The sequence below is a fragment of the Trichomycterus rosablanca genome, chromosome 19 (assembly GCF_030014385.1).
Source record: "Trichomycterus rosablanca isolate fTriRos1 chromosome 19, fTriRos1.hap1, whole genome shotgun sequence".
Lineage (NCBI taxonomy): Eukaryota > Metazoa > Chordata > Actinopteri > Siluriformes > Trichomycteridae > Trichomycterus > Trichomycterus rosablanca.
Genome location: NC_086006.1, coordinates 19,690,086 through 19,713,393, shown reverse-complemented (window position 1 = coordinate 19,713,393; position 23,308 = coordinate 19,690,086). Strand labels below are relative to the sequence as shown.

The 23,308-nt window shown below is 39.0% G+C and overlaps 1 protein-coding gene across 1 annotated transcript; it reads right to left on the bottom strand.

Annotated features, from left to right (window-relative positions):
• Positions 1-46: 46 nt before the first annotated feature.
• nfascb (neurofascin homolog (chicken) b) lies at positions 47-19,261 on the bottom strand. The gene is made up of 27 exons (XM_063014895.1): positions 19,195-19,261; positions 18,935-19,118; positions 18,361-18,466; positions 18,090-18,280; positions 15,610-15,732; positions 15,357-15,527; positions 14,258-14,369; positions 13,014-13,198; positions 11,930-12,061; positions 11,696-11,839; positions 11,496-11,607; positions 11,250-11,413; positions 9,953-10,100; positions 9,744-9,868; positions 9,563-9,664; positions 8,511-8,723; positions 8,290-8,366; positions 7,596-7,821; positions 6,880-6,995; positions 6,335-6,545; positions 5,860-5,982; positions 5,592-5,765; positions 4,418-4,549; positions 4,225-4,291; positions 3,985-3,996; positions 3,799-3,834; positions 47-2,689 (listed from the first exon to the last, which is right to left on the bottom strand). The coding sequence occupies exons 2-27, from the start codon at positions 19,023-19,025 to the stop codon at positions 2,458-2,460; spliced, it is 3,525 nt and encodes a 1,174-aa protein (XP_062870965.1). The 5' UTR covers positions 19,026-19,118; positions 19,195-19,261; the 3' UTR covers positions 47-2,457.
• Between the last annotated feature and the right edge of the window lie 4,047 nt (positions 19,262-23,308).

The following is a 23,308-nucleotide window of genomic DNA, read 5'->3' as shown; positions in this document are numbered from 1 at the left end:
GAAGAATGGGACAACATTACTGAAAAAACTGAAAAAGAAACATAGGCAGTGGTTAGATTCTTTTTATTATTTATTCTGGGTCTCAGATATGTAAACACTGAGGCATTGTTAATGGCTATGGTGGGTCAGTTACTTTGCAAATGCTCTTTATGTTAAAAATGCTAAACTGTACAGTATATGTGAATCCTATCTATCCAGGCTTTTAGATATGTCATCACTGATGTATTGTTAGTGGCATCTATGGATGCTACATACCAGGGGCGTAACCTAATGTACAAATGTCATCAGCAATTTGAAGTCTATTGTAGATTATTTTGCTTAGCGCAAGGCGGGCCACATGAACTTATATATATATATATATATATGGGGCCCAATTTGTTTTTTGCACTGGGGCCCATGAGCTCCTAGTTACGCCACATACTTATGTTCCCCCACTGTTTGCATACATTTGTCTAAGTTCCCTATTTCAACACGTAAATGAAGAACTGGATTTGTGCACCATTGTCATTTAAAATATTGTCTTAGAATTAAAATTCTCAAATCTCAGCCAACTCATTAACATCTATAGCCAAAATTTACCCTGCATGCTTATTACTTTTATCAACATGATAAACAGATTCATCCACTGGCCTTTACACTTCCCATACAGAAACTTTTTTCAGTCAGCATAACTGACAAAACCACAGTTACATTTCTTTGCATATTTGGTGTACATGACATGTTTAAAAGCAAAACTGACTTTATACAAACAGTTTGTGGGAAATAAATAGTAATATGTTTAATGTTAACGTGGTCTGAATTAATATTTTCAGCATTACTAAACAACTACCAAATTTATAACTATTGGACAACAATTAGAACACCCTGGACCCTTGGACAGTTGGGCTATGGGAAATTGACTGTCTTATAAGACTTATTATGACATTTAGAAGATTTAAAAGCAAAGTTTAATGGCTTATCTCTTTTTTTCTATTTTATTTATACATTTTATCCCAATTTAGCGTAGTCAATTTGTCTTCTGCTGCTGGGGGATCCCTGATTGCAGTTGAGGTGGGTATATTGCTGCTCACGCCTCCTCCGACCCGTGCGCAGCCCTTTGCGGAACCCTTTTTCACCTAAGTACTGTGCACAGGCGCCTCTCTATCTGCCAAGCAGGGTCCTTACACAGACTGTGTTGTGTAAAATATACACACAGAAATTTTATCAAAAAAATGCTGAACTGTACAGTATATGTGAATCCTGTCTATCCAGTTTTAGATATGTCATCACTGAGGTATTGTTAGTGGCATCTATGAATGCTACATAACTATGTTCCTCCACTAATTGCACACATTTGTCTAAGTTCCCTTAGACAAAGGGAGTTCCCTAAGGGTAAGTTCCTTATCTCAACAAGTAAATGATAAACTGGATTTGTGCACCATTGTCATTTAAAATATCACGCTGAAGAATTAAAACCTCAAACCTCAGCCAACTCATTAACATCTATAGCCAAAATTTACCCTGCATGCTTATTACTTTAATCAACATGATAAACAGATTCATCCACTGGCCATTACACTTTCCATACAGAGACTTTTTGAATTTTTTTGTGTATTTTAAAATAGAATTTTCAGTGAGCATAACTGACAAAACCACAGTTACATTTCTTTCCAAATTTGCTGTACATGATGGCATGTCAAAAGTGTGAAAGCACAGCGTTTGAAGAGCCTACCCACATAGTCCGGTCATCCCGCCCTAGCAGACGTGTCTGCTGCAGGCACTGCCAATTATGCCCGCTAAATGGCGACCAGCCGACCAGTGGCAACACCGAGTTTCGAACCAAGGAGTTCAGAATTTCGGCGCTGGTGTGCTAGCAGAATATCCCACTGTACCACCTGAGCGCCTAATGACTCATCTCTGAAAATTTGACTTTATATGTTATTAAGAGCTGGTAAATATAATAAAATGATATTCACAATAAATATCTAACAAAGCTAATAAAACAGCCTGTCTAAATAGTAATTACTGAAGGGAACAACATTTAAAGGACCTTAAATTTTCTTAATTTACTCTCTTTAGGTAAATTATTTATATAATGTAGGATTACACCTTGGACACACACATAGGGAGCAATTTAGACAGGTCAATGCACCTGGTGGACCCATGTTGCTGTGTAGTACCCATTTCTCCAACTCTACCACCATGCCACCCTTAGATGAAATGATTAAGAACATGTGATGTCACTGTAAACTAAAACGCTTGCTTCCATACTTTTAACCTGTAGTTTGCCTTTGTTGCTGCACAAGCTGAGTCAGTCCAGAACACAATCACCCCTGTTGTGATTAAAACCTTGTCCATGCTCAGTAGCATCTGAGGTGAAATCTTGGTTTCAGGTTAACCTACAGGAACCAACTCCTTAATAGAAGGAAGACCAGTAGAAGACCAGTAGGCACCACCACCTTTACACTTTCTCATGCTTTATGCGACCGAGTAGATGGCGACAGGCGAAGTAGGCTCAGAGCTCTCGTGGAATTGGATACTGTCCCTGTTTCTCCTACTAATGCCTGTGTATTCACCAATGAATGAGCCGTCTTCATTAAACTCAATCTCTTCCTCATCACCATATTCCATTAGACTGTCATCACTGCTTGTTTTCTGCTGCATGTGTCCCTTACTGCGGCCCTGACGGCTCTGACGGCTCTCTTCCTCGCTGAAGAAAACACAGATGCAGAGATAAAGAAATAAACGTACAGGTAGATGGTGAACGACCTTTATTATTTACAATCTTGGGTTGCAAAATGTTCATTTGGAATGGATTGACAATTCTCTCATGTAGTTTGGCAAAAGTGTTGAGCCATATCAAATCTTTCCCTTTAAAGATTGAGCCTTTAGTTGATCCACCTCATGACTCAATCACAATTCCCTTACCTGTTATAAATTCATCAGCTTATTGTGGTATATTTCAAAAGGGTGTAACTTGAATATTCTATAAACTTTTTACTCTTAATTGTCCCCATCCCAATATTTTTAAGTGTGTTGCCTGCATCAGATTAAACGTTTGTTTCTATATTAACCAAATAAATATGCTAGCCAACTACTGCTGAGATTCAGGGTTCTAATCTCACCAGTGCTATTGGCCGGTTGGGCGTCTACACAAAAATTATCGGCTATGTCTTGGAATGGACGAACAGCTTAGCTATTGGGAGGTGCACTTGTCAGTAGGCTGTCAGTGCTGGTCACAGGCCCAAATAAAAACAGGAAGTGTTACATGGTTAAGGGCATCTGTTGTAAAAACTGTGCCAAATCAAATATGCGGACCAGAATGCCAATGATTTATATTAATAGAAAAAGATATTTTAAATAGTATGTATTTTAAATGTTCATAATATTACTACTTTTTTCAAATAAGAATATTAAAGAAATTGTGACACTAATGATATCATTATAATATCAGGAATACTTTATTTAAAGCATTTAAATTGTTCATAAAAAGCTCTACCACTATGCACAGGTGATTATTAGTTGGTACTACAGAGCACCATACAGAATATAACACCAGAGCTGACATCTCATGTCGAAGGGAGCGTGAGTGGAGGAGAAATATGATCGGGTAATCAAATAAGACTAGACTGGGAGAAAAATTGGGGAAAATTGATAAAACGTTAATAAAAAAATACTGCCACTTAAAGCTCTAATGCATTCATTTATCACACTGTAATTTATTATGCATTATAAGTGTTCATACTGTAATGATAATAGTTGTAATGATAAGTAATGCTAAATTTTTTTCTTTTTTAAAAGGCATGATAATATACATACCGTCTGGAGTAGGGGAGGGTGGGAATACGAGTTATCCTATAGTAACAAAAACAATACGAGTCTGAATAAAATGTACAAAATAAGTGTAAATAGATACTTATTTACAGACAAATAGAAAAAGCAGGGAAAATATACAACACTTATGATCTTAAAAAGATAGAAAGGTAAGTTCTACATACACCTTACCTTTCAAGAGACCTTCAGCGACCCGATGAGATTACATGAGGTAAAAAATAAGAAAGAATAAACAATGATGAGATGCAGTTTAGAGATAAATGTAGAGAGAAGTCAAGCATAGTTATTATGCTACATATTTTAACATAACTGTGTTGATAATGTTTTCTAATTTCTTTTACATTCCAACATTATTGGACCATGGTGTTTATATCTGCATCATGCAAAGAGCACAATTATTAAAATGTTTACCTGTAGTCAAAAGACCCCTCCTCCCGCTCATCCATTTGATCAAGTGCAAAATCTTGCTTGTCTCGTACTTTAATGGTAAAAAAAAAAGCACATTTTACATTTTAGCTCTTAGTTGATGCCAAAGTGCTTTAAATATTTGGCTGTGATAGAGGGCTTAATGAAACCTATTGTAAAATCATGTGAGGATTTATACCTGGGTACTTCCCTCCACGGGTTCTTTTGATAAAGAAGACAGTGAGCATAATGAGAACCAGCAGTGCAATGGCACACATCAGCCCGATGAACCATCCTTGAGTCACTATGTCCACTTGTTCCTGGGCATGTTCTATTCAAACACACACACACACAAACACACACACACACAAACAAACAATAGTAATAAAATAAACAGATTGAAACTTTTTGATTGAATCAGACCACAGTTTCTTTACAGTAAGTTACTCTTTTATTTAGGGACAGTAGTAGCCTAGTGGGTAAAGCTGTGGGTGACCAACTGGAAGGTTCTCTATTTTCATTTTGTTTGCACATCTGTAGTTTCCAAGACTCATGACACACATTTCATTGTACAACTGCTGCTGACAACTTGAAACTTAAATCTGGGTTCTGCTCTGCAACCACTGTTGAGCCTATGGGCAAGTCCCCTGTGTCTCTTGGCTCCAAGGGCACTGTTCAATGGCTGCCCCTGTGCTCTGATACACAAATAAAGAATTGTACTGTACACGTGTATATGTATAAATGACAAATAAAGGCATCTGCCCTTTCATGACAGTCCTTTTGATATATCGTTGTTAATCCATGATTGTTTGGTGTCACAGTAGCCATTAAGGATTGTTAACTTGGCTTTTTGATGGACTAAATTGAACTCTAGGGTATGTTTTGTGCCATTTTTTCCAGATTTGTGCATAAAACTATTGTTATTGCTATTATTATCATCTTATTATATTATTTTGAATGTTACTTCAACTTTATTTTGATTTGTTCTTTGGACAGACCACATTAAATGACCGGACACAATGATGTGCTTTTTATTCTTATGAAGTAATTAAAAACTCATACTGGTGAGATGTCACAATTATGTGTTGCATTGGATTAAAGTTAGATGTGGAAGTGGCAGAGTGGATAATGCTGTCACCTAACAGCAAGAGGGGCCTGGGTTTGATTTGTGGTTTTCCTCTGGGTGCTCTGGTTTCCACCCACAAGACCAAAAACATGCAGTCAGGTCAACCGAAGCTACCAAAAATGCCTTACATGTGAGTGTGTGTGTGCCCTGTGATGGACTGGTGACCTATACAGGGTGTTGCCTGCCTTTTGCCCAATGAATCAGACCAGACCACCTGTAAAACAGATGCTACTGTATGTGTTCTTACCGTCAGATGTAAAATGGGGTGACTCCTCAGTGAACGACTCTCCCACTCCCACCTGTGTCTGTGCGGCCAGCGTGAACTTATAGCGGGTGTAACGGTCAAAGCGGCGCAGCGTGAAGTAGGTGGCATTGGGGGGAAGGTACTCCGCCTGAATCCTTTCTCCTATTGACACGTTTACTACACAGAAGTGATACCACAGGTAAGACCTCCTAACCAGGCAGTAGCAAGGTTAAACAGTCTCTTGTATTGTGTGGAGGTACAGTACGCTTACATGTCTGGTATTTAAGGATGTATCCAGTCAGAATACCATTGGGTTCTGCAGGTGTCTCCCATTCTAGATAGATGGTGTCATAATGCCTGTTCATGACTCTGAATGACCTGGGCACTGATGGCACTGCAGAGATGGAAAACATATTAGTATTTTAGTGCATAATGTATAGAATTTTAGTATAGCAGGTACAGTACAGTAAGTCAGACAGTTTAAGGTCAGTTTTCACAATGCCAGAGATACCCAGGTCAATTAAGCATTCTGTTATGGGAAAATAAACATGTCTAGGGGCAGCAAGAGCTTAGTTACAAAGCAATATACCCCAAACTTTCACAGTGGAACAACAACTGCTGTACTTGTACTTTTTCAATATTTGGTATAAATAAACATAAAAAATAGCAAAAATATCATTTTGAACCAATGACCTAAATGTTATTGTTTCATGCATGATGAACCCCATTGGTGCAGCAGTCAGTACCTCCCTCGAGTGTCTGGAACTCAATCGTGTTGCTTGAAGGACCCTCAAAGCGGTTATTGGCCACTACAATGTACATGTTGTAGTTGCTGTAGGGGATGAGACCGGTCAGGGTGCCAGATAGCCGTGGGCCATTGGCTTTGAAACTCTTGGACTTCATCCTTGTGCTGACACTGTGATGTGGCAGACGGCTGCTCTCTCGCCAGAAGTACACCTGAGGAACACCAACACCAAATCCAAAGTTATGCTCATGTTTACAATAATGAACCTGATCACTCTTGTCTATGCTACACAATCTGATTAACATCGTAGAAGCAAGTCATTGCTGGTTTAAAACATTAATTTGTCATATTTTTATTGCATACAAATGTAATCTTTATAAAACCCATTGAATTTTATATCAAAGTTGTGCAATGCCTTACTCTTTGAGACCATAAGACCAAGTTGGGTAGTTTATCTAAAATCTAATCTATATTTTGTTCTTTATCAAGGTGTCACATTTTCACAATGTTATTGCACTCTGACTGAACACTGATTCCAGCTCTTACCGTGTACTCTTTAATCTCCCCCATGATGCTGGCTCGGGGTACAGGCTGCCAGTGGACTGTCAGCTTTGTACTCTCTACATCTGAGACTCGCAGATCAGTGGGAGCAGCAGTTGGACCTGGTAAAGCAGACCATGTAAATGTAATAAACGTTATGGTAGGTAATAGTACATGTAATAGTAACTTGGGTAAGGTATGGTAACTTGTAGTTTGCATAATGTATGGTCAGCTTCTATATGTTTTCTTCTTTTTACTAATAATTAAGATTGGCTTATATTAATTATTTTAGTTACCATTAGTTTTAACCTAATGTTTCTAAGCAAGATGTTTGTTTTCCCAAATGTTTTATTAGCTGTTGTAATGTCACTACAACTGATTTCTTTGGCTTTGGTAAAACCAATTTAGAATTCTTTGTGTAATACCGATACAGATTTATCTGTATCTTATTCTATCTAGACATAGCTGTAATGCCATTAATTTGTGTTGTATTAAAATGTTCACAATCTCTCAGATTATTTAAATATGATTTAGATTTTTCATGACTTGTTTATCCTCTAAACAAAGTATTTACAATAACATTTCCCATCAAGCCATGAGTTGCCAATGTCTGCTGCACTTGGCGAGCCAGCCAGGAGTAACATGTTGCCTCTACCACAAACATCTCACTTAGAAACACTGGGGCGTTGTTTGACTGTCTTTGTGTGACGTGTTCCACTCACGATCCTCTCCAGAGTAGCCGATGACGACAGGGGATTCTGGTCCAAGGCCGAAGTAATTGATAGCCTGCACTTTAATCTCGTAGGGAGTAAATGTATCAGTCTCATAAATAACGTGACTGCACCACCAGTAGGTTGTGTAGTTCTTCCATTCCTCTCTGGAGTCTCGCCGTCTCCACCATGCTATGTAGCCAAGCTTTGGCCCGTTCCACTCTCTGTACTCTAAAGGCTTTAAACACAAAATGACACACAATGACTCCATAGTACATGTGTCAATAACACTGTTATAGCTACAGTAAGCAATTAGCTACAAAGCCATCTAGACTAATACATTTGTAATGTTACCTACATAAAAAAACATGACAATTTGACATGTTTGGCTTCTATTGCTATACATTTTGAAGAACATGATGATGGAAAAAAACAATCATACATACATACATTAACCTTTACAACCATCCATCTATACATCCATCCACCCATACATCCATCTATACATTCATTTATACATCCATCCAACCATTCATTCATTTGTTAATCTATACATCAACCCATCCATACATCAATCTATACATTCATCCATTCATACATCAATCTACACGTTCATCTGTTTGTCTGTCTGTCTGTCTGTCTGTCTGTCATCCATCCATCCATCCATCCATCCATCCATCCATCTGTACATTTATCTATCCATCACCTCCCAGCTGATCTCAATGTTATTTCTGAACACTCCCGTCCCCACTCCTTTAATGTTTCTTGGGATTGCATCTGGCACTGAAACACAAAACATGTTAAGTTATTACCAGTAGCACTTAGTTACTGTCTTTAGTTCAGTTTTAATAGAAGTAAAAGCCCACTGTATATTATTATTGCTCTATAGAAAATGTCTAACCACAGCAGTAATGATGCCTAACTGACCAGCTCCACCAGTCTGGTAATTCATGGATGGCTTGCTGGGTTTGCTAGAGCCGAGAGCGTTGATGGCAATGACCCGAAACTGATACTCGACAAATGGTCTGAGCTGCAGTATGACTGAATTCAGTTGGCCAGGGTAACTGGTCAGGTTCATCCAGGCGCTCGGTATGAGCCAGTAGTCTGCAAGGAGGTCCTCGGTATACTGCACCAGATACTCTAAAAGAGAGATGTTATTATAAATGAATGCATGTAAAATTTAATAATACATTAATAATAGATCTATGAATAAAAGTCATGAGTCAAAGTGATGACATGAGAATATTCACTAAATAGACACACATCTGTATATACTTTTACCTCTTATTCCAACAGAAGTGTACTTCTTACACAGTGTTGGCTTGGGTGTGTTTTTGACTATGAAAACCAAATTAATTAAGCTTTTAAGGAGAAGTACTAGTGATTAAATGGTTTAGGTATGGGACTAGTAGTCAGAAGGTTTCTGGTTCTGACTCCAACACTGCCAGATTGGGTTGGGTCCTTGATTTCTTGATTTCTTGATTACTGGATAAGGGATTTGTGCTGACACTGCATCAAGATGAAGAATGGAACAGTAATGGAACAGCTGAGTAATTCAAACAAGGGCAGGAACTTGCAGTCTTGTTCTGTGGCATACAGCTTTATTTTAACCAGTATTATAAGTGGCATCCAACTTTATGAATTAGCTGTTGTTGCACCTAGATGTTACAGCTTAAAATAACTACATCTAAACTTGTCTCAAGCAGCTCTACCAGGAAAGAATTTTGACTTACAATTATGACTGAATACAGGTTGAGCAATTGAGGGTAAAGGGCCTTGCTCAGGGACCCAACATTGGCAACTTGGCGGTGGTGAGGCTTGAACCTGCAACCTTCTGATTACTAGTCCAGTACCATAACCACTGAGCTTTTTATGTTTGTCTATACAGGTTTCATGGCTTGTAGCCAAAAAAAGCTAAATGTCATCAGTCTACAAGTGTTGTGTACATACCTTTGTCCGTATAGTGTATTTGTATATACCTTTGACAGGGCTGTGGTTGCTCCGTCCTGGAACCCAAGTAAGTCTGGCATTCCGTTCTGATGGATCTGAGACCTCTAGGTCAGTAGGGGGGTCAGGACGGTCTAACACAAAGAGCAATAAAAGGTTAGTACACAGTTCATATTATCTTTATATTATCTGTTTGTTCATGTTGGTTTGTACCCATCACAATGAGTTTGGCTGATGCACTGATTTCCTCTACTTCAGTCTTCACTCTGCAGGTGTAAACGCCCTCGTCTTTTTTAAACACATTAGCAATGCTCAGAGAGTCCTCATCCCTCGTCATTCTACACACACACACATACACTTATGCATAGCTTGCTTTGGCGTAAATTGTATCTGAAGACTTGTTTGTACGTAGTTGCATTTACCTTCTTCCTAAGATTAGGAATGCTTTGTCTTTAAGCCATGTGACAGTCACCTCCAGCGTTGGGTCAGATTGAATCTTACAGTCAAAGTGTGCCAGGCCCCCTTTGATTACAGTCACATTATGGGGGGCACGAATAATTTTAGTGGGTTCTGAAAAAAATATTTATTATGTTAAAAATATAAATCCAAACAATTTAATAAATTTAAAATATAGTAATTTAAGCAAAATACATGCGCAATAATGAAGTAAAGTGAACAGAGTAAACACATTTAAAACAAATGTAAACAAATGTCTGTGAAATGACTAACAACTTTTTTTTCTAATTTGAATAGTCTTTTTAATGTGTACAAGCTACTAAATTTAAAACCCACAACATTTTCATAACACAACGGGTCATGCCTTGCTATACCAGATAAAACCTTGCATATGTGAGATTCTAAGAGATAAAGGTAACTAATAACCAGTATAAAGGTATTAGGTTATTAGTAAAGGTAACTAATAACCATAATCCACCAGTGTGTGACAACCCAAAATCTCTAAAAAAGAATAAAGAGAGGGAACTCAGTAAAAACAGCAGAGGCTAGAGGGTCAGAGAGAAAGTGGAGCAGCCACTCCACCAACTGATACAGCTTTTTTACAGCATGGAAAAATTTGAGGGGCCACAACACCGGCTGATTTCCCAAGAAAAAAGATTAAAGAGCATCAGCATATTTGCCCTTGGACAGACCATGGCATCCCAGCCTTAGAAACAGAACTGCAGAACACAAAGAGAAATCAGCAGGATTTGTCCCTAAGGACAGGATAATAAAGATACTCCAGATAGTATAAAGATAATCCAGCTACAAGCATATTAGCACTTAATAAGACCTGCAGTCATCTGTGCACATCCATCCCTTGCCATAAGTGGCATGGCAGGTGGGCATGGTACTGTAATTCACACCCATCCAGCAGGGAAGCCCATTACAATTTTACCATTACCATAGCCATTACCAAGTCATGTTTGGACCTTTATAATACATATATTAAACTATATAATGCTTTATTGTTAGAGTAATATTAAGTATATTACAAATTCGATGCCAAAATACAATATTTTGCAATGATACTGTATACAAGCTGATCATAGATGGCATCTCCACTCTCTGAGACTCTGTCCCTGGCAGGTGAAAAGAAGCAATTGCTACGCACAATTTAAAGGCGGAGCATGGCAGCCTCAGCAGTCGACGAAAGAACCATAAGCTCCAACTGGCCACAACTGTACTGGGAAAAATCTTCAGTACTGTTCTGCAAAAGCTTACCTTTGACCTCCAGCTGTATCTGCATCTCATCTCGTCCAATGACATTGCTGGCGACACAGACATACGCCCCCTGGTCCTGCAGTTTGGTGCGCTTTATTTCCAGTGTTCCATTAGAGTAAACTCTGTAATGACCTCCCTGTAATGAACCCATTCCACCTTTAGACCTACACACAAATGCATGCACATGTTAATCACTCACACTTACCAGCGTAAACATGATTATTCCCAAAGTCATTATTGCATTACCAGCGCAGGTCTGGTTTTGGCGAGCCAAAATATGGGCAGTGCAGGAGAGTCCGAGTCCCCTCAGTCACTTTAATCATCTCATCCCTAATGCTCAGCAATCGAGGCCTCATATCTACACAGGAGACATTGACATTGCATAAGGACGTTGAACTATATGTACAAGTACCTGACATACTTTTAAATGTTATGTATATTTTTACCCAACACTGTGAGAAAGGCATTTGCTAGTATGTAGCCATACGGGTTGGAGGCGTTACACTGGAACACTGCTGTACTATCTGGCACCACAGAGCGAAATATCAGAGTGTCACCTGATACCCGTCTGCCCAGACTCTTAGGAGCATCTAAAAAAACATGAAAAGAAATACTGTAGGTGAATTTCATTTAAGAATTGGGTAAGATCATGACTACTAATGGCATGTTATATCCCTGACCTTCAATAGGTTCTCCATTAACCAGCCACTGTATTTGTGGTCGGGGAATTCCATCAGCCCTACACTCCATTTGTCCACTGTCATCTCGAGACAGGATCAGACTTTGGGGCTTCTCAAGCCAAAATGGAGCAGCTACAGAAAACAAGATCAAATGTAGAGAGAAGGACAAAGTTATAAGAATATCCAGATGTTTGACAAGCTATACATACATTATATGGCCAAAAGTATGCAATCATGTAACCTTCAACACACACACACACACACACACACACACACACACACACACACACACACACACACACACACACACACAACTTTAAAACTATAACAACTTTAACAGTTTTAGGAAGTTTTCAAAATTAAAAAGTGTGTCTTTGGAAATCTGTGCCCATTCAATCAAAAGAACCTTTGTAAGGTCAGGCAATGTTGGTTGGAAGGTCTGGCTTAGAATCAATGTTTTAATTCATCTCAAAGTTCAGTAGGGCTAAGGTCAGGGCTTTGTGCAGGCCAATGGAGTTCCTCTATGCCAAACTCTTCCATTTCTTTAAGGAGAATTCTTTGTGCACAGCAGCACAGTCATGCTGAAACAAGAAATGGCCTTCCCTAAACAGTTGCCACCAAATTAGAAGCATATACTTTTTAAAATAGTTGATGGACTCCAAGATTCCTGCTATGATCTGAGTTCCAGTTGTGGCATTTAGCGGACGCTTTTACCCTAAGCGACTAACAAATATGACTGAATAAAGTTTGAGCAATTGAGGGTTAAGGGCGGTGGTGGGGCATGATCAGACAACCTTCTGATTACTAGTCCAGTACCTAAACCCCTGAGCTACCACTGTCCACTACAATCTCAGCTGTGTTATCGGCTGTCCAGGCGCCTATACTGACACTTGACAGGCAGTGTGTCTGTACAGGGAGGGGCAAATGTAGCTGTAGCTGGAAAGCTCTTCTTAGTGTCAAAGCTGTTCTGAGTGTTAAATTCTGCTGCACTGCACCATTTAAAAAAATAATTGTACATGTACAAAAAATCACTCTTACATTTATTTCTCTCTCAGAATAATAGGTAATGATAATGCAAATTTACATTTCACTATTACGGTGATGGTGTGGTCTATACTGCCCATACGGTTGCTGGCAGTACACATGTATTCGCCTCTGTCTTCCATAGATATATTCTTAATGCGCAGGGTCTTATTGAAGTTCTCCAGCTGCATGCCTTCCATAGGCAACCGTTCCCAGTCTTTAGTCCATTTGATGGTGGGAGCGGGACTAATGAAGCAAAAAAAGCAATGAGAGGATCCATGATAGGTTATTGTTGCAACTGGAATCATTTAATTACAGCTAAAAAGTGGTGTCATTCGCTAATATAGACAAAGTATACATGTATGTACAAATGTAAAATAAATACATGTATTATTTACTTAGCAGTGTAGTGGACATTACACCTAATCATTTACCTTATTGCTAAAAAGTAGTCATACATTCATGTTTTTAAATGATTATTATTTGTTATTAGTCAAGTAGTATGAACTAGCTTTTAGCCCAGCAGCCAATGAGAGCAAAATTCACAAAATTCATGATGTACCAGCTTAAATGGCAGTAAACAAAACATTTGTATTATATGATCAGATGATTTTTGCCATAATATCAAGTACATATTCTGTAATTTGGGATACAGCAGCAGCTCAGGTCTCGTAAAATGTACAAAATTATAGCATGATAAAAATCTATTTCTTTATTACTAAAATTCTCTTTATTATTAAAAAGCTCTCCTGCAAGTGTTAATTATACTGTAACTGTACTATTTTATTTTAAAAAATTATAAATTTAACCATTCAGTGTATGCAAAGACGTAATATATAAATTTACAATTACAACACTTGATCCTGGTCATAATCACCACTTGCATACACTGGCTGTATTATATTAGGAGCCAAATTAGTGTGGCCCATTCACCCAAACCCAAAAACAACATGCAAAACTGCTTACAGACAATGACCTGAGGTGGGGTTTAATCCAGGACCTCAGAGCTAATGTTGCTGTGTTACATTTTAAAATAAATAATTACTGTATATAAGTGATCCACACTTTTTGTAATTTATATGGTGTGGTTGGTATTATTGTTGGTTAATAATAAACTGGTGGTTTATTAAGATTAAAGGCAAGTGCTTGTTTTAACAGGAAATCCAAACCTATAAAAAGTCTGACCCAGAAATTATCACACAAGTCAAGCAGTGAAACATGGAAAATACAGTTGAAGGTTTTATGTTGAAGTATAACATGCACCTTTAAATTATATGAAATTATTCAAAAATCATTTAGACTCACACTCCAGAAGCAAAACACTCCAAGATAAGCTCTTCTCCTAGCTTCGTGATCTGAGAGCTGGCTATTCCTCCGGGCCTTAGGAACTTGGGAGCAGTCTGAGCTGCCATTCGTGCTAAGCATTAAAAAAAGAAAACACTCATCAGCTTCTGACTGACATTTTTAATTTACCATTAGATTCAATCAAATAAGTCAATGTATTGATAAATCTGTGTGGAGATCTCATGGTCGTGGTTTTGGAATAAGATGATCAACAGACAAACAAACAGCTGGCACTCTTGATAGGGATGAGCAAAAGTATGTAGACACCTGACCATGAGCTTGCTGGACATCCCATTTAGAAAATATAAGCGCTAAAAAAATTACCCCCTTTAATCACTAGCCTTTACTTTACTTGTGCCAGTTCAGTCAAAAAGAACATTTGTGGGCACATGCGCTGGGATACTGAACTCCCCAAGTTCAAATCTCAGCTTTGCTTCCGGTCGGCTGGGCGCACAACTGGCAGTCAATCTTCTTGGTTGGAAAGACTGAACTAATAAGTGGGTGGAGTCTTAAATAGCTGTGCAAGGACCCTGGTTATCGGCCCGAGGCGCCTGTACAGAAGTGGAGGAGCATGGAGATCGCTGCATGGCTCTCCATACGTGAAATCTGTGAAGTACGAATAAGTGTGAATACACTGAAGTACGGGCAAATAGGAATGGGGTCAAGAGACTGCACACAAGTTGAAGGGAGCATGGGGCAGGTAAATATACTCTCCTTGGACCGCGGACAATTAATTGGCTAGAGAAAAAGGGTAAAAATGAAAAAAACATTAGTGGTTTGGCCTGAAGGATTAATGTTCAGTGAGGTTGTGGTGCAGGTCAGTGGAGTTCCTCCATTTCAAACTCATCAACATACCTTTTTAGACCTCTCTGTGCACAGGGGCACAGTCTGGAACAAGAAAAGGGTTTAGCCAAATAAGCTAAAGAAATTGCAGGGGTGTCCATATACTTTTGGCCATATAATTTATATATGACTGTTTTTTTTATGCTGTCTAGATAATTTTGATCATACTGTACTGTGCATACTGTACATGAAAAATGCTTTTTTGAGTTCCTCTCACCTGTGTGCACCTGAAGGATGAGTGGAGGTTTCTGCTGGATGGTGTTAGAGAATGGGAAGCGGGCAGTACAGACATAATTTGTGAAAGCATCTTCAACAATTACACTGGAGAAGATCAGGTCTCCATTCTCTGCCATCGATACTCTTTGATCCTGAGGAATTGGTACCATAGCTGCCATAAGAAAACAAACAATGTGTTAGATATTTCTGGACCTGACAGTCTTTCTTTTACAATAGAAGCTTTCAGTGCGTACAGCTGTTCATCCAGTAGGTTTGGGGTTTTGGTGGGCCAACTGGAGGATTACAGGGCAGGATTAAAGGACGACCCACGAACACAGACACCGGCTCCAGAAACTCCTTCAGCCATGTACGAGCCTCTGTTTGAGACACAACACAAAGAGAGAAAAACAGAGATTAGATAGGATTCAAATCTATATAAGGCATGTGTTAAAAACATACACACATACACCGATCAGCCATAACATTAAAACCACCTCCTTGTTTCTACACTCAAGGTCCATTTCATCAGCTCCACTTACCATATAGGAGCACTTTGTAGTTCTACAATTACTGACTGTAGTCCATCTATTTCTCTACATACTTTTTTTAGCCTGCTGTCACCCTGTTCTTCAATGATCAGGACCCCCACAGGACCACCACAGAGCAGGTATTATTTAGGTGGTGGATCATTCTCAGCACTGCAGTGACACTGACATGGTGATGGTGTGTTAGTGTGTGTTGTGCTGGTATGAGTGGATCAGACACAGCAGCGCTGCTGGAGTTTTTAAATACCGTGTCCACTCACTGTCCACTCTATTACACACTCCTACCTAGTTGGTCCACCTTGTAGATGTAAAGTCAGAGACGATCGCTCATCTATTGCTGCTGTTTGAGTTGGTCCTCTTCTAGACCTTCATCAGTGGTCGCAGGACGCTGCCCACGGGGCGCTGTTGGCTGGATCTTTTTGGTTGGTGGACTATTCTCAGTCAAGCAGTGACAGTGAGGTTTTTATAAACTCCATCAGCATTGCTGTGTCAGATCCACTCATACCAGCACAACACACCACCACCATGTCAGTGTCACTGCTGTGCTGAGAATGATCCACCACCTAAATAATACCTGCTCTGTAGTGGTCCTGGGAGAGTCCTGACCATTAAAGAACAGCATGAAAGGGGGCAAACAAAGCATGCAGAGAAACAGATGGACTACAGTCAGTAATTGTAGAACTTCTATATGGTAAGTGGAGCTGATAAAATGGACAGTGAGTGTAGAAACAAGGAGGTGGTTTTAATGGTATGGCTGATCAGTGTATAACTTTTCTGTTTCCCATGGGTATTAAGTGACTCCGGGCTGCAGGTTAAAAGTAAACTGGATTTTCTAAATACAGGACACTTGTCAAAATTTATGTTTTAAGTAATCATACATACAGTAAATATGTGCAAATTAAAAATTGCATTTGCAAAAAAAAGAAAAATCAGCATTTTGAAATTACTTGAATGTGTGCATTAATTAATTTACTTAGATATTCACCTAGGTCACGATAAAAGACAAACACACTCTGGCTATACTAATAACACTCAAACATGTATTGTTTTATTATTCCCAATTCATGCAGAAAATATATGTGAACTGCTTGTTCTATGACTTCCCCAAAGGTCAGATGTTTTTCTTTTTTTGCTCTAAAAAGTACACAAAACTTCAGCTTGAGAACAGGAGTGAGAGGACTAGAGGTAAATCCAGTATTGTTGCTCTAGTTCACTGACGTTGGTGCCCTTTAAAAATCACAAAGGGCACATTGTACAATGCTAAAGGAGGGAAAAAAACAACTTCCTATGACAATAGCAAAAGCCCTAGAGAAAGGATACAATAAATAAAATTATGTACTCTTGTTTTTTTTTGTTTTTTTTTACAACTTTTCCCGATTCATGTTCGGTAGATATATAAGCAAAAATAAACAATGCTATAATGGACTTTTTAAAATGCATTTTCTCCCTTTTTCTCCCGACTTTTAGTGCGTCCAATTTTTACCCAATTGCATTACGCTTTCTCTCTACTGGTGCTGACCCCCGCTCCTGATTGTGGAGAGCAAACTTACACACGTCCCCTCCGATACATGAGCAGTACCCGACTGCATCTTTTCACCTGCACAGGGTGAGTTCATATGCGGATCAGCCTTGTGCATGGAGAGCCACACCCTGATCTCATTATTCCTCTACTCTGTGCAGACGCCATCAATCAGCCAGCAGAGCTCATAAATGCATCAGTTATGAGGTCTCTATCCGACTCCCTCCCTGGATGATCGTTGTTCATATAGCCGCCAAGCCATGTATTCGAAATCCCAGCTCTGGTGTGATAGCGTATTTTACCGCTGTGCCACCTGAGCGGCCTGTAATGGACATTTTTAAAGTCACTGCACAAACACTAAACATTGACATTTTATCCCAGCTGTAAAGCATGGTGGAGGAAGCACTACTGACTTAAAACTACTTTTTGATATCTTTTATTAAATCCAAAAAGTTATATGCTTTTTTTCCCCCAACGTTGACTGCATAAACATTGTGTTTATTACAGACATGGAAAATACAGTACAGTTGTTTGTGTGTTATTCATTTGGACAGAGTGTTTTTTATTATTATTTTGACTTATACGAGATTTAATAAAGAATTAATGAAGAAATTAGAGTTATTTAATTGCTTTACACTCTTTAGTGTAAGCAGAAGCAGTTCAGACTTACTTGACACGCGCAAATGAATGTGACTGGATATCGCCGAGCCAAACTCATTAGTAGCAGTGCATTGATAAACGCCCTCATAGTCTTCTGGACGCCCCCAAAAATATATCTCCAGCGTTCCAGAACGTCTCTTCATGCTGACCTGTGGGTCACGTGCCACGTTCAGATACACTCCGTTGCGTGTCCATGTGAAACTATAGAAACAGATGCAGTATTATTTATATAGTTTATATAATTTTTTAAATAAAAGAACAATGTATATTATGCCTCATACATTGGAGGAGGATTTCCAGTGGCCTCACACTCCACTGTGATGGGGTCCGTTGGCTCCACTATGTAGTCCGGGACACTCTGCTTAAATATCATAGGAGGCTGTCTCACTGTAAAGAAGATTTATGAACACACACAACATCATAAACATGGCCTTCATTGTATAATGTTAGTGATATGAAGATGTGACTGCCAAGTACACTATATGTGGACACCCCTCCTAATGAGTAAGTTCAGATGGTTCAACCACACCAGTTGCAGTAACTTTGGTAAAAACGCTTTTCTGTTCCAGAATGTCTGTGGCTTTGACGTCCATTAAGACCTGGTATAAGAAGGTAAGTGTAGCATCCTACACAGAGCCCTGACCACTGTCCATCACCTTTGTGATAAACTGGAACATAGATTCTAATCCAACAACAGAGCCTCACTATGACTGGCCACAAATTCCCAACCTAAAACTTAATTGAAAACCTTCCCAGGGAGTGTGTGTGGTGGTCATAGGATAGAATGTCACACAAGCTAATGGTCAAGTGTCCACCTACAGCCACAAAGGTTATTAGAGAAAACTAATAGCTTACCATCAGGAGGGATTTCCACTGCAGATGCCTCTCTCCACATCTGTAATAGAGTGAATGAGGCCAAAATGTTCCACCATCCGCCAGTCCTCATCTCTGAAGCAATCACCTCAATACTTCACCATACATACCAGGTCAGACAAAAACCCTCAGCAACCATAGTCTTGATCATCCACTCATCAAAATTCTGAAATCAAGAACAGTAATGTTTACAATAAATGACCAGGAATTGTCCAGACCATTGAGCAGGTTCATACTGTTACCTCTGGTACGAAGTGATCTCTGGCGCAAGAAGTGTTTTTATCAATCTTCAGTTATCCTCTCTTCATAGCAAAACAAGTCATTAGTCCAGTTTCTAATGCTATTCGAGTAGAAAATGCTCAGAAACAATGCCAGCATCTCAGCAGATGTTTCCCCACTGCAAGGCACTCAAGCCAATGCGTTCTGTTTGCAGCTGTCTCATGACTGTTATCCACCCCATTCAAACACCATGAATGACATGCCACCCCCACTCTCTCTCACTCTTTCATACCCCAGTCTGCCAAATGAACATCTGACCAGTTGGCAGTAGGACTACTGATTTCCCATTTTTTTAATCAGTCACAACAGAAATAAATTATAAAATCAATATAGTAAATAATTATACATTGGTTACATTATGTTAATCAAGGATTGGTGAAATGAGAAAACTAATTTTTGTGATTAAAGATGTTCAAAATTTAAAGAGATTTGTAATTAAACTAGGATTGGGAAATATATAATATAATAAATTATGTTTAAAAGCATTAAACAATCTCGGCGAGAAACAAAACAGCACAAAAATATGTCACAGACTTGATAATGACATCAATGTGTGGGCTCCATTGTGAAACTGACCCATCACAATGAATGAATTGTTTGTTCCTCTAGGAAAATTAAAATGCAACAAAATCCCATGACTCCACAAAAAGAGCAGAGATTTGTTCAGCTTTACAAGAGGATTTTATTAAAAGAAATGTGACGTGTTATAAGATCAAACTAAGCATGCTAAAAATAATAATAATCGAGCAATTGAATGGATTCATGCCAGCGTGGCCCTGGACAGGAGAGAGCTCAGGAGATCGTGTGGGTGAAACATTCCTAACCTACACGTTCAGGAAAAAAGACAGTTTGCTGTGCTCCGAGATGTAGGCTTACTGTACATGAAACAGCAGATGTTAATCTGAGAAATATTTGTAGATATTGTTGTATAGTAACAGAGTAGAAGTTGTTTGAAGCTGTAATACATTTTTAAAAGTACAACTGTGCTTTACGGACACTTGTAAGGAACATGTAGACTCCTAAACAGTTTCCACTCCTCTGAGAAGGTTTTTATGAGTCTCATCTCATAAGTGTTCACTGGGGTTAAGGTCAGGGCTTAGGGTGTTGCATTGGGCTGCATTCATTAATTCCCAGATTCATATCAGTCTTTCAGTGAAATATGGTGGAAGCATCATGTATATATATATATATATACACACACACACACACACACAATGTGTGGGACAGTGTAATTTGGGACAGGTCATGTTTACCAGTGTTTGCAAACATACTCATACATGCTAAGAATGTGGGTTTTCAGTGTATTCAGTGGGTTGCACAGAGGAAACATTGCTGCTTGTCTGATATTTGCAGAAAAAGGATAATTTGGGTTAAGGTCAGGGCTCTAAGCAAACCACTAAAGTTCCTTCAAACAATACTCAAACCATGTCTTCTTTGTCCATGAGCAGAGTCGTGGTGGAACAGGAAAGGGCCTTTCACGAGCTGTTGCCACAAAGGTGTATGCATATCATTGATTGTATAAAAGTAACATACACGTTATTGCTAAGTGTGTCTAGGAGGGGTGTCCACTTACTTTTGGCCTATATATTGTGTACATGAAACAGTGGTCTCCTGGCCCTAATGCTGAAAGAAAAACTGTCTGGATTGACAACAGGTCTCTGGAGCTGGAACGAAGTTGACACCATCTACAGTCCAGCAAGCTTACAAGACTACTAAGTCTTGCAAGACTACAATGCAGGAAAAATTTCTTTCTCCTGTTGTATGTTTAAACCCAAGTTTCTAAAAAGTTGGGACAGTAGGAAAAATGTGAAGAAAAAACAGCAATTATTTGCTATTTTTGGTCCTAAATTTGGATCTTCTGTATGAAAATAGTTCAGCAAGCTGGCCGCTTCTGGGTTTTCTCTAGAGATACATGTTCTCTCACTGTAGTTTAGTGGAGTCCTAAAGCCTACAGAAATAGATTTGTTAACATTTCCATATACACCAATCAGCCATAACATTAAAATCACTTGCTTGTTTCTACACACATTGTCCATTTGATCAGTTTCACTTACCATATAGAAGCACTTTGTAGTTCTACAGTTACTGACTGTAGTCCATCTGTGTCTCTGCACGCTTTGTTAGCCCCCTTTCATGCTGTTCTTCAAGGGTCAGGACCCCCACAGGACCACCACAGAGCAGGTATTATTTGGGTAGTGGATCATTCATTCTCAGCACTGCAGTGACACTGACATGGTGGTGGTGTGTTAGAGTGTGTTGTGCTGGTATGAGTGGATCTGACACAGCAATGCTGATGGAGTTTTTAAACACCTCACTGTCACTGCTGGACTGAGAATAGTCCACCAACCAAATATATCCAGCCAACAGCACCCCATGGGCAGCGTCCTGTGACCACTGATGAAGGTCTAGAAGATGACCGTTTGTCTCTGACTTTACATGTACAAGGTAGACCAACTAGGTAGGAGTGTCTAATAGAGTGGACAGTAAGTGGACACGGTATTTTTAAATTCCAGCAGTGCTGCTGTGTCTGATCCACTCATACCAGCACAACACACACTAACACACCACCACCATGTCATTGTCACTGCAGTGCTGAGAATGATCCACCACCTAAATAATACCTGCTCTGTGGTGGTAGCAGGTTAAAAAAAGTATGTAGAGAAATAGATGGACTACAGTCAGTAATTGTAGAACTACAAAGTGCTTCTATATGGTAAGTGGAGCTGATAACATGGACAGTGAGTGTAGAAACAAGGAGGTGGTTTCTAATGTTATGGCTGATCATGTTTATTTCAAAAACCTTTCTTGCCAGCTTATCACCGTAGCATAAGATCTTATAGAAACTTTAAAATGACTGCTTGAATAAATGATAAGGTTTATAATAAATGTGATGTATAATCTACAGGGCTGCCTAAAGTGGTTCAGTGTTCCAAAAAATAGCAGAAGTTTTGTGTAAATAATGCATGCTGTAGCAGAAATAAAACAACAAACTGTCAAGTGTCATGTTAGAATAAAAAAAAAGAGCTTGACTCACTACTGACTTAAAGGTATGATATAACCCTGCTTATTGTCTGTACAACACAATCCTCAGCAGCAGGCATGACATCAGTGACTGGGCAGTGCCATGCACCAGAGTGGCCTGCACCAAGCACAAGTGCTCACTGAGCCATTTCCTTTACAAACAGCACAACAAGATCTCTATCCTTTCATTCCCAGCCAGTTCTGCCCTGCAGCAAAGCTTAGAGAGCATTAAAGCTGACCTTACAGTAAAGATAGAGGAGGTAAAGAAAGCATAGTACTTGGTTAGGTCCAGAGTAGAGTAGACAGAAGACAGTTTTGCACTGCTTTCTTCCAAAGAGACTTACAATTGTGGTTTAATACAAATCAAGTGGTTTAACAAACTTGCTTAAGGACCAACACTGGCAACCTGGTAGTGGTACGGCTTAAACCAGCAAACTTCCGATTACAGGTCCAATACCTTAACTGCTGGACATTACTGATTCTTTAATCAGTCTAGCAACACAATCTGGGTAAAAAAAATATACATATTTATACACATTTCACCTCCTCCTTGATCCTTAATCAGCCAGAGAGCTTGTCGGACTCCAGAGTGCACAAGGGAAATGAGTATATCCAAATTGGAACAAGCTCAAACAAAACAAAAAAACTTGTTTATGTTGATTTAGACTTATGTTTTTACTCTAATGACAACCCAGTATTACCTTTGAAGGAAAAATTTGCTTAAACATAATAGTTCATTTAGCTATGAGCACACCTTCATGATATGTCTAATTGTAGATTTGTCTTCTCTTCATTTGTGATTTTGTTTTGCCTCACTAACCATCTATCTTACTCTACATGGGGGAAATCTCTTTTGTTTTAGTGTTTTTAAACTATTTTCAATGTTGCCCTTAAACCTACAGTAGATGTGCCTACTTTCAGCCATGAAGACACTTTAAAAGTCATTGTCTGATTGATGAGGATCAACAGACTCATTTCATTTTTGTATTTTCTGATCTTTCCCATGTTAATGAATGACTAAAGGGGTTCGTAAGGAACTGTAGGGGTAATGACAGT

Excerpts from the sequence above, each read along its gene's own strand:
- nfascb (XM_063014895.1), bottom strand. The coding sequence starts at position 19,025 with ATGAGGACTGGCGGATGGTGGAACATTTTGGCCTCATTCACTCTATTA. Across the intron at positions 13,199-14,257 it reads GAGTGTTTTGCTTCTGGAGT|TCCCGCTCCCACCATCAAAT; the intron begins GTGAGTCTAAAT and ends TTGCTTCATTAG. Across the intron at positions 9,665-9,743 it reads AGCCAAACTCATTGTGATGG|ACCGTCCTGACCCCCCTACT; the intron begins GTACAAACCAAC and ends TCTTTGTGTTAG.